At 41.9% G+C, this 16,005-nt stretch overlaps 1 protein-coding gene across 8 annotated transcripts in view; it reads right to left on the bottom strand.

Moving 5' to 3' along the window:
- The window catches only part of LOC102949390 (transmembrane 9 superfamily member 2-like), an 88,051-nt gene that overhangs the window by 60,876 nt on the left and 11,170 nt on the right, over positions 1–16,005 (bottom strand). For 7 of the 8 annotated variants that reach the window (XM_042974901.1, XM_042974905.1, XM_042974902.1 and 4 more), the window contains exons 4-5: positions 12,381–12,508; positions 11,578–11,707 (exon numbers count right to left, since the gene is read on the bottom strand). The exons of the other annotated variant lie outside the window; for it this stretch is intronic. In XM_042974901.1, coding sequence (XP_042830835.1) covers positions 11,578–11,707; positions 12,381–12,508 — 258 coding nt within the window. The remainder of the gene's footprint in view (positions 1–11,577; positions 11,708–12,380; positions 12,509–16,005) is intronic. 8 annotated transcript variants of the gene reach the window in all.

Here is a 16,005-nt window from a genome sequence, read left to right as displayed (position 1 = left end):
AAATTTTTGCAGAAATGAGAGAGATGATTACTGAAATTAAAAATTCAATCCCTATGTTCAGGTGAGCACAAGCCCCGCTTAGGGCAAACACGAACCCTGCTTCGGGTGAGCCCCGCTTCTCTCTCTCTCTCCCTCTGCCCCTCGCTCACTTGCACTCCCTGTCTCTCAAAAAAAAAAAAAAATCAATGCCTATGTTTATTTTTTTTCAGTATTTTTGAGGCTTGTTTATGGATGAAATAACTTAGTAATTCATCACTTACATACAACACCCAGTGCTCATCACAAGTGCACTCAATGTTTGTGTTCATAAGAGAAGAAACAAGTGAGGAAGAAAATTTATAGACTAGAAGATAGGGCAGAAGAACACGGCACAGGAAAAAAATGGAAAATACAGAAGGGAGGTTAAGAGACACGGAGGAGAAAATAAAAACTTTTAACCTAGGTTTAATCGGAGTCTGAAAAGGAAAGAAGAAAAGTTCTGACAATGGCTGAGAATTCCAGAACTGATAAAAGGCACCAATCCAGGGGCACCTGGGTGACTCAGTCAGTTAAGCATCCAACTCTTGATCTCAGCTCAGGTCTTGGTTCCGGGTTGTGAGTTCAAGCCCCACATTGGGCTCCATGTTGGCATGGAGCTTACTTAAAAAAAATCATACTACAGGGCATCTTGGTGGCTCAGTCAGTTGGGCATCCGACTTTGGCTCAGGTCATGATCTCACAGTTGGTGAGTTCGAGCCTCGCATCGGACTCTGTGCTGACAGCTCAGAACCTGGAGCCTGCTTCGGATTCCGTCTCCCTCTCTCTCTCTGCCCCTCCCCCCTCTCTGCCCCTCCCCCAGCTAAAGCTCTGTCTCTCCGTCTCTCAAAGATGAACATTAAAAAAATTTTTAATCATACTTCACAGAACCCAAATGCCACCAATTATAAAACATCATTATTTTATGTGCTACTAGGAAAAAACATTGCCAATTAAACTTTGACAACCCATCATCTGAAAGAGACACATCCTAATTTCATAAATGTTAAAATATGGGAAAATAGAGTTTTAGAATCAATAAAATGTGGGATATAAAAATAATTTACAAAGCATAAAATAATACAACAGAACTGAGACCAAACGTCATATCCATAAATGTAAATATGTTTAACTCACCTATTAAGAGGAAAGGGGCTTTCAGAAGTTACCACAGAGCAAAACTCAACAATACATTGTATATAAGAGAAACATCTAAAACAAAAAGGCTCTGGGGTGCCTGGCCGGCTCAGTCAGTAGAGCACGGGACTCTTAATCTCAGGGTTGTGAGTTCAAGCCCCATGTTGGATGTGGAAACTACTTAAAAATTTTGAAGAAAATAAAGAGTTTCTGAAAAATTAAAAAGAAAGGAAGGGCCAAGTTACAGAGTGTGAACAGGGGAGGGGCGGAGAGAGAGGGAGACACAGAATCCGAAGCAGGCTCCAGGCTCCGAGCTGTCAGAACAGAGCCCGACGTGGGGCTCAAACTCACGAACCATGAGATCATGAACTGAGTCCAGGTCGGACTTGTAACCAACTGAGCCACCCAGGCGCCGCTTACGCCTTCACTTTAAACAACTAAAACCAAAATGGGTAATAAAGTATATGAAAACAACAGTTTTTGACCCTCAGACAACAAAGAACATTAAGAGAGTGATCACCAAGAGAAAGGCAACGAATACGCTGAGCCCTACTACTGCATCAAGCTTACTTCCCAGAGAGAGTTCCCAGGCTGTGGTGCAAGGAAAGGGGCCCCAAGCAGCGCCCTGCAGGCTCCCCGAATTGAAGACAACAAGTTCACAGTCCAGGGACACCAAGCGGCTAGATGGTGTGGGGCAGAAAACCAGAGAGAAGAGAGCTACCCAGAGCTTTCTGGAGGTACGCAGAAGGCTCTCTTTCATCACAGTATTGATGAGTACACGCGTATAAAGTGTGCCAGTCCTTGTCTTTTTGCCCCTCATCTCCAAATCCATTCCCTTTGGTCTCTGTGAAAATCATCTAGGCCCTTTAGTTTCCCTTTGCAAGCTGGCGCCGAAAGAAGTTTCGTCAGTAGAGGGCGCTGGACAGCCATTACCCGGGAATAGGCAGAAAGCAGAAGGCAGGCGATTTGTGGGGCAGTGAAACTCCTGGGTATGATACCGTAACAGTGGACACATGTCGTCTCACATTGGTCCAAACCCACAAAATGTACAACCAAGAATGAACCCTACTGTAAACTGGGTGGTAATGGTGCACGAATGTAGGTTCATCAGTTATAACGAATGTACCACACTCTGGTGAGTGATATTGATCCCGGGGGAGGCTCTATGCATGTGAGGGGGAGAAGGGGGTGCATGGGTGGCTCAGGTGGTTAAGTGTCCAACTCTTAACTTTGGTTCAGGTCATGATCTCATGGTTTGTGGGATCCAGCCCCTGCTTTCGGCTCTGCAGCGACAGCATGGAGCCCGTTTGGGATTCTCTCTCTCTCTCACGATAAATTAAGCATGTTTATTTTTGAAAGAGAAAGCGGGCGTGAAGGAGAGGCAGAGAGAGAGAGTGGGGCAGAGGATCAGAAGTGGGCTCCCCTCTGACAGCACAAGCCCGAGGTGGGGCTCAAACTCACAAACCAGGCGATCATGACCTGAGCTGAAGTCAGACACTCAACTGACCAAGCCACCCAGGTGTCCCAATAAATAAACATTTTTTAAAGATAGATAAATAATGGGGCTAGAGAGAAACAGAGTATGAGCAGGGGAGGGGCAGAGAGAAAGGGAGACCCAGAATCCGAAGCAGGCTCCAGGCTTTCAGCTTTCAGCACAGAGCCCGACGTGGGACTCGAACCCGTGAGCCATGAGATCATGACCCAAGCCGAAGTCGGATGCCTAGCCGACTGGGCCACCCAGGTGCCCCTATTTAAATTTTTTTGAGTTTAATTATCTTTAGTAATCTCTACACCAATGTGGGGATCGAACTCACAACCTTGAGATTAAAAGTTAAATGCTCTACCAACTGAGCTAGCCAGGCACTCGGTCTCTCTCTCTCAAAAAAATAAACATTAAAAAAAATTTTTTAATTTAAATAGATAAATAACACAGGTGCCTCAGATCTGGCAAAAATAACCAAGATGGTGTACAAATGACTGAAATTTAGGAAGCACCCGCCCTCTTCTCTGGAAAGAAACAGTTGACAGTATCATCAGTTAGAGCACGGAAGTTTTTTGTGTGTCTCGTGTCCATGAAATACAGCCAGACCAACACACTAAACCATCCTACACACCTAGAAAACTGACTGGAGGATAAACACAACCATCTGCACAAACTGAACCACAGAATTCAGCAGGTACACGGCGCGGAGAGGTGAATTTGGGGAGCGAGAAGCCGCAAAAGGTAGGGAACTGCTTTTGTGGGCGGAGAGAGGACGGAGACTGGGGAGGGGGGGAGAATACGGGAACAGCACCCCTCCCCAAAAGCAGCTGGAGAGAAAGTGGAAAATTGGAAACAGCCGCAGGGACTGAGCTAAAAAGGGAGAAAAGAGAAAGGAGAGGGCTTAAATTCCATTAGGACCATAAACAAGGGGAAAGCAAAGGCTGCAACTCTGCAGTTCGATACCTGCCGGTGCTCTGGTGGGAAGGGCAAATCCCCAGGAGCAGGGTGGGGTCCGGGAGGTTCTCGGGCCACACGGGGAGAAGCGGTTCCACCCCTGGAAGGATATTTGGTAGACTGTTGAAGCCACCCGGTCCCGGCAGACCCCGCAAAACGGCCACATTCGCTGGTGCTGGAACAGGGTCGTTGAGGGGGAAGCCTGGTGCCAGGTGTGCATTGTGATTTTCCATCATCCCCGAGACGCCGCTGCTACGCCGTCTCGCGGACTTTTTCTGGGGCGGGCTGGCACCTGGCCGCAGTCTCGGGGCTCCGGCAGCGGCAGGGGTCTCGCCCGCGTTCCTGGGTGCAGCCGACATTCGGCCATCGCTCATTCGGCCTTTGCTCTGTGAGACCCTCCCGCGGAGGGGCGGAACGGGTCAAAGCCGAAGTCCTTCGGAAGTAAGGGGCCGGGGACCACAGCCGCATCTGAGACAAAACTTCGGAGAGAGGTACTGCCTGGGGCCTGGTCATGGAAAGTGAAAAAGCGGGGAGTGGACGAGAGCTGAAGACAGAGGACGGGTGCGTGACTGCTGAGCCAGGAGAACAAACAGGGAGGCCGGGTGGCGCCATTTTCACCACTCCCGCGCGTGCGCATAGGCACCTACGAGCACTGCAACAATCCACCCCAGTAGGCTAGCGGCGCCATCTAGTGGAGAGCGGAGCCGTTACACCGAGCCCCGCCCACCTGGGCCAACCTGGCTCTCAAGAACACAAGTCTCATTGCCGGCTTAGTTTATGGACTATAACATGCTACATACGCTAACATCTAAGGGAAAACAAAGCAATTTCAGTCCTACTTTAATCTGTTAGGTTCATCTATTCAGTTTTCTTTCTTTTTTTTCTTTTTTCTCTTTCTCTTTCACAATTCTTTTTCTTGAATACAGAAAGAGAAAAAATGCATTTTTATTTTCAATTTTTATTAAAAATATTTTTCTTTAATTTTTATTACTATATTTTTTCCTTTTGTGTAAATTTTTTCAGATTCTATTTTACTTCCATCATTTTATTTTAGTCTACTTCAGTGTATTCACCTTTTCAAATTTTCAAACAATTTCCTTTTTTTTCTTTTCTTTTGCTTGAATGCAGAAAGAGAAAACTTCAGTTTTACTTTCAATTTCTTTTAAAAATACTTTTAATTTTTGTTGCTATATTTTTCACTTTTATGTAAACTTTTTCAAATTCTATTTACTTCCATCATTTTATTTTAGTCTAATACAGTGTATTCACTTTTTCAAATTTACAAACGATTTCTTTTTTCTTTTTTTATCTTTTTTCTCTTCTTTGTTTCTTTTCTTTTTTCTTAAATACAGAAAAAGAAAAAATTCATATTTATTTTTAATTTTTATTAAAAATATTTTTCTTTAACTTTACTATACTCTTCACTTTTGTGTATATTTTTTCAAATTCAATTTTACCTGCATCATCTCATTTTAGTCTACTTCAGTGTATTCATGTTTTCAAATTCTCAAAAGACTTCCTTTTTTTTCTTCCCCCCCCCCCTTTTATTTTCTCTAATCTGTCAAACCACTTTCAACACCCAGACCAAAATACAACTAGGATCTAGCATCATCTATTCAATTTGTATGGGTGTGTGCGTGCGTAATTTTTAATTTTAATTTTTTTTAATTTTAGTTTTTTTAATTTCAATTTTTCTATCTCATTAATTCCTTTTCTCCCTTCAAAATGACAAAACGAAGGAATTCACCCCAAAAGAAAGAGCACGAAGAAACGACGGCCAGGGATTTAACCAACATAGATACAAGCAAGATGTCTGAGCCAGAATTTAGAATCACGATAAGAATACAAGCCGGAGTCAAAAATAGATTAGAATCCCTTTCTGCAGAGATAAAAGAAGTAAAAAATAGAATGAAATTAAAAATGCTATAACTGAGCTGCAATCACGGATGGATGCAGCGGCAGCAAGGATGGATGAGGCAGAACAGAGAATCACCGATATAGAGGACAAACTTATAGAGAATAATGAAGCAGAAAAAAAGAGGGAGATGAAGGCAAAAGAGCACGATTTAAGAATTAGAGAAATCAGTGACTCATTAAAAAGGAACATCAGAGTCATAGGGGTCCCAGAGGAGGAAGAGAGAGAAATAGGGGTAGAAGGGTTATGTGAGCAAATCATAGTGGAAAACTTTCCTAACCTGGGGAAAGACACAGACATCAAAATCCAGGAAGCACAGAGGACCCCCATTAGACTCAACAAAAACTGACCACCAACAAGGCATATCATAGTCAAATTCACAAAATACTCAGGCAAGGAGAGAATCATGAAAGCAGCAAAGGAAAAAAGTCCTTAACTTACAAGGGAAGACAGATCAGGTTTGCAGCAGACCTATCCACAGAAACTTGGCAGGCCAGAAAGGAGTGGCGGGATATATTCAGTGTGCTGAATCAGGAAAATATGCAGCCAAGAATTCTTTATTCAGCAAGGCTGTCATTCAAAATAGAAGGAGAGATAAAAAGTTTCCCAGACAAACAAAAATCAAAGGAGTTTGTGACCACTAAACCAGCCCTGCAAGAAATTTTAAGGGGGACTTTCTGAAGGGAGAAAAGATGAAAATATATATAAATAAATAAATAAATACCAAAAGCAACAAAGATTAGAAAGGACCAGAGAACACCAGAAACTCCAACTCTACAAGCATCATAATGGCAATAAATTCATGTGTTTCAGTACTCACTCTAAACATCAATGGACTAAATGCTCCAATCAAAAGACATAGGGTAACAGAATGGATAAGAAAACAAGATCCATCTATATGCTGTTTAAAAGAGACCCACTTTAGACCTAAAGACACCTTCAGATTGAAAATAAGGGGATGGAGAACCATCTATCATGCTCATGGTCAACAAAAGAAAGCCGGAGTAGCCATACTTATATCAGACAATCTAGACTTTAAAATAAAGACTGTATCAAGAGATGCAGAAGGGCATTATATCCTAATCAAGGGGTCTATCCACCAAGAAGACCTAACAATTGTAAACATTTATGCGCCAAATGTGGCAGCACCCAAATATATAAATCAATTAATCACAAACATAAAGAAATTCATCGATAGTAATACCATGATAGTAGGAGACTTCAACACCCCACTCACAGCAATGGACAGATCATCTAATCAGAAAATCAACAAGGAAACAATTGCTTTTGAATGACACACTGGACCAGATCGACTTAACAGATATATTCAGAACATTTCATCCTAAAGCAGCAGAATATACATTCTTCTGCAGTGCACATGGAACGTTCTCCAGAATAGACCATATACTGGGACCCAAATCAGCCCTAAGTAAGTACAAAAAGATCGAGATCATACCGTGCCTATTTTCAGACCACAACGCCATGAAACTCGAAATCAACCACAAGAAAAAAATTGGAAAGGTAACAAATACTTGGAGACTGAAGAACATCCTACTAAAGAATGAATGGGCTAACCAAGCAGTTAAAGAGGAAATTAAAAAGTATATGGAAGTCAATGAAAATGATAACACCACAACCCAAAACCTCTGGGATGCAGCAAAGGCGGTCATAAGAGGAAAGTATATAGCAATCCAGGCCTTCCTAAAGAAGGAAGAAAGATCTCAGATACACAACCTAAACTTATGCCTTAAGAAGCTGGAAAAAAGAACAGCAAATAAAACCCCAAACCAGCAGAAGACAGGAAGTATAAAGATTAGAGCAGAAATTAATGCTATCGAAACCAAAAACACAGTAGAACAGATTAATGAAACCAGAAGCTGGTTCTTTGACGGAATTAACAAAATTGATAAACCACTAGCCAGTTTGATCAAAAAGAAAAAGGAAGGGACCCAAATAAATAAAATCAAGAATGAAAGAGGAGAGACCATAACCAACACAGCAGAAATAAAAACAATAATAAGAGAATATTATGAGCAATTATATGCCAATAAAATGGGTAATCTGGAAGAAATGGACAAATTCCTAGAAACATATACACTACCAACACTGAAACAGGAAGAAATAGAAAATTTGAACAGACCCATAACCAGTAAGGAAACTGAATTAGTAATCAAAAATCTGCCAAAAAACAAGAGTCCAGGGCCAGATGGCTTTCCGGGGGAATTCTATCAAACATTTAAGGAAGAGTTAACACCTATTCTCTTAAAACTGTTCCAAAAAATAGAAATGTTCCAAAAAATAGAAAACTCCCAAACTCTTTCTATGAAGCCAGCATTACCTTGATTCCAAAACCAGACAGAGACCCCACTAAAAAGGAGAACTATAGACCAATTTCCCTGATGAATATGGATGCAAAAATCCTCAACGAGATATGAGCCAACCGGATCCAACAATACATTAAAAAAATTATTCACCACAACCAAGCAGGATTTATACCTGGGATGCAGGGCTGGTTCAATATCCGCAAAACAATTAACGTGATTCATCACATCAATAAAAGAAAGGACAAGAACCACATGATCCTCTCAATAGATGCAGAGAAAGCATTTGACAAAATACAGCATCCTTTCTTGATAAAAAGCCTCAAGGGGCGCCTGGGTGGCTCAGTCGGTTAAGCGTCCGACTTCGGCTCAGGTCGTGATCTCGCGGTCCGTGAGTTCGAGCCCCGCTGTGCTGACAGCTCAGAGCCTGGAGCCTGTTTCAGATTCTGTGTCTCCCTCTCTCTGACCCTCCCCCGTTCATGCTCTGTCTCTCTCTGTCTCAAAAATAAATAAACGTTAAAAAAAATTTAAAAAAAAACCCTCAAGAAAGTAGGCATAGAAGGAGCATACCTCGAGATCATAAAAGCCATATATGAACAACCCAATGCTAATATCATCCTCAACGAGGAAAAACTGAGAGCTTTCCCCCTAAGGTCAGGAACAAGACAGGGATTCAACATAGTATTGGAAGTCTTAGCCTCTGCAATCAGACAACACAAAGAAATAAAAGGCATCCAAATCGGCCAGGAGGTCAAACGTTCACTCTTCGCAGACGACATGATACTCTATATGGAAAATCCAAAAGATTCCACCAAAAAACTGCTAGAACTGATCCATGAATTCAGCAAAGTGGCAGGATATAAAATCAATGCACAGAAATCGGTTGCATTCCTATACACCAACAATGAAGTGACAGAGAAATCAAGGAATCGATCCCATTTACAGTTGCACAAAAAACCATAAAATACCTAGGAATAAATCTAACCAAAGAGGTGAAAAATCTATACACTGAAAACTATAGAAAGCTTATGAAAGACAATGAAGAAAACACAAAAAAATGGAAAAAGATTCCATGCTCCGGGATAGGAAGAACAAATATTGTTAAAATGGCAATACTACCCAAAGCAATCTACATATTCAATGCAATTCCTATCAAAGTAACACCAGCATTCTTCACAGAGCTAGGACAAATATTCCTAACATGTGTATGGAACCAGAAAAGACCCCGAATAGCCAAAGAGATCTTGAAAAAGAAAACCAAAGCAGGAGGCATCACAATCTCAGACTTCAAGCTATACTACAAAGCAGTAATCATCAAGACAGTATGGTACTGGCACAAGAACAGACACTCAGATCAATGGAACAGAATAGAGAACCCAGAAATGGACCCACAAACGTATGGCCATCTGATCTTTGACAAGGCAGGAAAGAATATCCAATGGAATAAAGACAGTCTCTTTAGCAAGTGGTGCTGGGAAAACTGGACAGTGACACGCAGAAGAATGAACCTGGACCACTTTCTTACACCAGACACAAAAATAAACTCAAGATGGATGAAAGACCTAAACGTAAGACAGGAAGCCACCAAAATCCTCGAGGAGAAAGCAGGCAAAAACCTCTTTGATCTTGGCCGCAGCAACTTCTTACTCAACACGTCTCCAGAGGTGAGGGAAACAAAAGCAAAAAAGAACTACTGGGACCTCATCAAAATAAAAATCTTCTGCACAGTGAAGTAAACAATCAGCAAAACTAAAAGGCAACAGACAGAATGGGAGAAAATATTTGTAAATGACATATCAGATAAAGGGCTAATATCCAAAATCTATAAAGAACTTAGCAAACTCAACACCCAAAGAACAAATAATCCAGTGAAGAGATGGGCAAAAGACATGAATAGACACTTCTCCAAGGAAAACATCCCGATGGCCAACCGACACATGAAAAAGTGCTCAACATCACTCATCATCAGGGAAATACAAATCAAAACCACAATGAGATATCATCTCACATCTGTCAGAATGGCTAACATTCACAACTCAGGCCAACAACAGATGTTGGTGAGGATTCGGAGAAAGAGGATCTCTTTTGCATTGTTGGTGGGAATGTAAGCTGGTGCGGCCACTCTGGAAAACAGGATGGAGGTTCCTCAAAAAATTAAAAATAGAACTACCCAACGACCCAGCAATTGCACTATTAGGCATTTATCCACGGGATACCGGTGTGCTGTTTCGAAGGGACACATGCACCCCCATGTTTATGGCAGCACTGTCAACAATAGCCAAAGTATGGAAAGAGCCCAAATGTCCATCGATGGATGAATGGATAAAGAAGATACGGTATATATACACAATGGAGTATTACTCGGCAATCGAAAAGAATGAAATCTTGCTATTTGCAACTACGTGGATGGAACGGGAGGGTATTATGCTAAGTGACATTAGTCAGTCAGAGAAAGACAAATATCATATGACTTCACTCAGATGAAGACTTTAAGAGACAAAAAAGATGAACATAAGGGAAGGGAAGCAAAAATAATATAAAAAAAGGGAAGGGGACAAAACAGAAGAGACTCTTAAATATGGAGAACGAACTGAGGGTTACTGGAGGGATTGTGGGAGGGGGATGGGCTAAATGGATAAGGGGCGTTAAGGAATCTACTCCTGAAATCATTGTTGCACTATATGCTAACTAATTTGGGTGTAAATTTTAGAAAATAAAAAACAAATTAAAAAAAAACAAAAACAAAAAAAGCACCATCAGTTAGACAACCAAGCAAGAAACTGGGCAGTCATCCTATATAGGAGACTGCTGGAGAGCCACAAGGCCCACCGTGAGATCGGGACTTCCAAGCTAAAAAGCTCTGAGCTGGATTCCTACTTCTGCACTTAACAAGCTGTATGCCTCTAGTCATGTCACTTAACCTCTCAGAGACTGGGTTTCATCACCTATAAAATGGCAGCAGTAGGGTCCTAGCAACAGGGCTTTTCTAAGGATTAAATCAGGCACTGTAGGAAGTAATATCGCACACAGGACCTCCCTCCATGACCCAGCTTCTGCCCAGCCACCTTTTCAGCATCATCTCTAGCTGCACCTCCCAAACCCTAAACCTTATGCCACAGACATGCTCAACTACTCAGTCCCCCAATCATAGCATCCTGTTCCCAGACTTCCAAGTTATTTTTTTTTAATTTTTTTTAATGTTTATTTATTTTTGAGAGAGAAAGAGAGAGAGACAGAGTACAAGCAGGAGAGGAGCAGAAAGAGGGAGACACAGAATCTGAAGCAGGCTCCAGGCTCTGAGCTGTCAGCACAGAGCCCGACACGGGGCTTGAACCCACAAACCGAGAGATCATGGCCTGAACTGAAGTCAGATGCTCAACCAACTGAACCACCCAGGTGCCCCCAGACTTCCAAGTTCTTGATCACACTGATTTCCCTCCTAGAAATGCTCACCCACCCATTTATTTCACAAATACATTTTCACTCCCTTCATTATATCCTCCTTGTCTCTCAGTCTCCTATCATTGAACATTCTATTGTATTGATCTATCTACAGGTCTATCTCCTTAGTCAGGACTGTGAACTTCTAGAGGACAAAGACCACGTCTACTTGAGTTTGTATTTCCAACACCTAGCACAAAACCTAGAAGATGGTAGGTGTCCCATTAATGTTTGCTAAGTGACTACCCTAGAAGGCAAATTATTAAGTGAGGCAACATTCTTATATTTCTAAGTAAGTTCTCAACACTTACATGGATAAGGCAGGCATGTTTCGATTCGCCACTTTTGGCAATAAAACATCCTATTGGAAATCCTGGTGTGCAGTACTTGGTTCCATCCCCTGTATTATGGCACCATATGACAGGCATATTGTCAATAATCCTAAATACAAATATTTTACCAATAAAAGTTTTAACAAGCGTTTCACACCAAGCAATACCAACATCATCTTGCATGGATCTAAGTTCAAATTTTTAATCAAAGTTACAAAAAATAGCATACAATTTCAAGGACCTATTAAAACTACTTTTGGGGCACCTCGGTGGCTCAGTCAGCTAAGCGTCCGACTTCGGCTCAGGTCATGATCTCGCGGTTTGTGCGTTCGAGCCCCGCGTCAGGCTCTGCTGACAGCTCAGAGCCTGGAGCCTGCTTCAGATTCTGTGTCTCCCTCTCTCTCTGCCCCTCCCCCACTCACACTGTCTCTCTCTCCTTCAAAAATAAATAAACATTTTTTAAAAATTTAAAAAAACTACTACTTTTTTTTAGGGGCACCTGGGTGTGGCTCAGTCACCCAGGCATCCAACTCTTTGTTTCAGCTCAAGTCATGATCTCACGTGGGCTCAAGCCCTGTGTCGGCTCTATGCTCATGGTGTAGAAGCTGCTTGGGATTCTCTCTCTCCCTCTCTCTCTCTCTGCACCCCCCTTCTCGTGCTGTCCCTGTGTCTCTCAAAATAAACTTAAAAAAATTTTTAAAAACCTACTTCCTTTTTTTTAAAAAACTACTTCTGAAAGGACTTGAAAAATTAAATCATGTCCTCTCATTTGCCAAACCTACCAGTGATGCTGATAATTCAGTCGTATTCCTTTCCTCAAAAAGGCCAGCTTTTTCTCCTGGTCATCATTTGCTGTATCATAGGATTTTACACAAACTTTTATGCATGTTCCTGTCCTGTTAAAAGGAAACTGTTGAGAAAGAATTCAAAGATTAAAAGTTTTGACTAAGTTTTTATAAATCAAGGGTCGCAAAATAGGCAATTTATCTTACAGATAAACCTTTCCTTCAGAGACTTCAGTGTGCCATCATCCTCAACACTATCTCCTTTAACTTTCCATTTATACCTGAAATGATTACACCACACACACACACACACACACACACACACACACACACACACACAATATGCTTTCACGACTAAGACCAATTTGCCTTCTTCAATAACTCTCATATAGAACCCTTCACTTAAAAGTGGTAACAGAAGTGATTGTAGTCATGGTCACACAACTCTCTCAATATACTAAAAACGTTGAAGTGGACACTTTAAGGGGTGACTGGCTGGCTCAGTCAACAGAACATGCAAGTCTTCATCTCAGAGCCATGAGTTCAAGCCTCACCTGGGGTGTAGAGCTTACTTAACAAAAAACTGGACACTTTAAGTGGGTGAATTATTTGGTATGTGAAACTCTCAGTGGAGCTGTTCCCAAAAAAGTGATAACAAAATATCTGATATTTTTCATATGAAGCCTCTTGTTTACAAAGTCTAGCTATGAGGGATTCTCAGGGTAAAGTGCCAATGTTATTAATCAGGAAATCATGAGCAGGAATAAACTATGAAAAGTGTTATATTTAGCACCTCATATCCTGGAAGCACACGAATATTAATCCCAAAGTTCCCTACTGGCAGCTGCGGAGAACACTCTCGTGCTTCTTTCTTTCTTTTTAATACTGTCATGTTTGTTTCTTCATTCCAAGGGACACCATTTCTTGAAAAAGTTCACTTTTCCATGAGGTCAGTGGTATGCCACAAGGGTATGTTGGGCAACTTTAATTGTCAAAAAGCTAATGCCTGACACAGAGACCAAAGGAAGAGATCAGCAAAGAGCCCAGAAATAGATCTACATAACTATGTCCATGTGATTTTTTTTGACAAAGGTCCAAAAGCAATTCAGTGGAGGAAGGATAGTCTTTTCACCGGCAGGTGCTGAAGCAATTGGACATCTGCAGGCACAGGAGGAAGAAGAAGGAGAAGGAGAAAGAGAAGGAGAAGGAGAAGGAGAAGGAGAAGGAGAAGGAGAAGAAGAAGAAGAAGAAGAAGAAGAAGAAGAAGAATTTCAACCCAATCTCATACCTCATACAAAATAACTCAAATAGAACACAGACTTAAATATATAAAGTAATTATGAAACTTTTAGAAGAAAACGTAAAAGAAAATCTTCAAGACCTAAAGGCTGTATCACATCTCCTTCAACTTGACACCAAAAACACAACCCATAAAAAGAAAACTTGACTATTGGACCTCATAAAAAGTTAACAAAGTTTGCTCTGTGAAAGACTCTGTTAAGAAGGTGAGGAGTGCCTGAGGGCTCAGTCGGTTAAGCATCCGAGTTCAGCGCAGGTCATGATCTCACGGTTCGTGAGTTCGAGCCCCGCGTCGGGCTCTGTGCTGACAGCTCGGAGCCTGGAACCTGCTTCGGATTCTGTGTCTCCCCCTCTCTCTGTCCCCCTCCTGCTCACTCAGTCTCTCTAAAAAATAATTAAAAACGTTAAAAAAATTTTTTTAGATGAAAACATAAGGGTGGGGCGCCTGGGTGGCGCAGTCGGTTAAGCATCTGACTTCAGCCAGATCACGATCTCGCGGTCTGTGAGTTCGAGCCCCGCGTCAGGCTCTGGGCTGATGGCTCGGAGCCTGGAGCCTGTTTCTGATTCTGTGTCTCCCTCTCTCTCTGCCCCTCCCCCGTTCATGCTCTGTCTCTCTCTGTCCCAAAAATAAAAATAAAAAACGTTGAAAAAAAAATTTAAAAAAAATAAAATAAAATAAATAAAAAAAAAAAAAAAAACATAAGGGTGCCTGGCTGGCTCGGTTGGAAGAGTATGCAACTCTTGATCTCAGTCATGAGTTCAAGCCTCATGTTGGGTATAGAGATTACTTAAAAATAAACAAATAGGGGAACCTGGGTGGCTCAGTTGGTCAAGAGTCAACTCTTGATTTTGGCTCAGGTCATGACAGCACACTCATGAGATTGAAACCCGAGTCAGGCTCCACATGTAGAGTCTGCTTGGGATTCTCTCTCTTTCTGTCTCTCTCTCTCTCTCTCTTTCCCTTTGTTCTTCCCTCTGTCCCTCCCATTCTTGCTCGCACCCTCTCTCTAAAATATAAATAAATCGGGGTGCCTAGGTGGCTCAGTTGGCTGAGCGTCTGACTTCAGCTCACATCATGACCTTGAAGTTTATGGGTTTGAACCCCATGTTGGGCTCTGTGCTAACAGCTGAGAGCCTGGAGCCTGCTTTGAATTCTGTGTCTCCCTCTCTCTCTGCCCCTCCTCCACTCGTGCTCTCTCTCTCTCTCTCTCAAAAATAAATAAACATTAAATAAATAAATAAATAAATAAATAAATAGGCTTTAAAAGAAAAGAAGGGGCACCTGGCTGGCTCAGTCAGTACAGCACCCGACTTTCCATCTTGGGGTTGTGAGTTCAAGCCCCACATTGGGTGTAGAGATTACTTAAAAATAAAATCTTTTTTAAAAGTAGATGATAAAAACATAGGCTGCAGACTGGGAGAAACAATTTGTGAACTACTGTTGCACCAAAGGAATCACACCCGGAATATGTAAGGAATTCTGCAACTCCATAGTAAAGGAACAACCAATTCAAATAGAAAATGGGTCGAAGAGGAGACATCTCACTGAAGAGCATATACAGATAGTAAACGCCCACATGAAAAGGTGTTCAACATCATTAGGGGCTAGGAAAATGCAAATGAAAGCTACGGCGAAACTCACCTATCGGAGCGGTTAAAACAAAAAATGACAACACCTTGTATGTCGACTATACTTCAAGAACGATTTTTGTCATGACAACACCAAACGCTGGCAAAGATGCAGAGAAACGCCGTCACTCCTAATTTGCTGGTCAGAACATAAATGGTATGGCCACTTTGGAAAAAGGCGGTGTCTTGCAAAATTAAGCACGCCACTCTCACATTACCCGGAAGTTACACTCTTGGATGTTTACCCCGGAAAAATGAAAACCCAGCCTCACACAAAAAAACCTCCACCTGAATGTTCACAGCAGTCTTACTCATCACAGTCGGACGCTAGAGAAACAATCCGCGTGTCCTTCAACGGGGTAAATAGTCAAACCGGAATATCCACACCATGCAGTACTACTGTGAATGCCCACAACCCACGTGGATCTCAAGGGGATGATGCTGACAGAAAACAAAGCTGATCCCAAGAAGGTTGCAGACAGGATGATTCCACTTGTGTAACATAATTGCAATAACATGGTAGAAACAGAGAGGACTGGAGGTGGGTGGGGGGATGGGTGAAACAGATGATGGGTATGGAGAACCATTTATCGCGATGAGCACTGGGTAATGTATAAAATTGCTGAATCATATATTGTACACGTGAAATTCATGTAACACCGTACATTAATTACACTGGAATCAAAGCAATAAA

The sequence above is a fragment of the Panthera tigris genome, chromosome X, assembly GCF_018350195.1.
Source record: "Panthera tigris isolate Pti1 chromosome X, P.tigris_Pti1_mat1.1, whole genome shotgun sequence".
Classification (NCBI taxonomy): domain Eukaryota; kingdom Metazoa; phylum Chordata; class Mammalia; order Carnivora; family Felidae; genus Panthera; species Panthera tigris.
The sequence above is the reverse complement of the archived record's forward strand: the minus strand, read 5'-3'. Positions and strand labels throughout refer to the sequence as shown.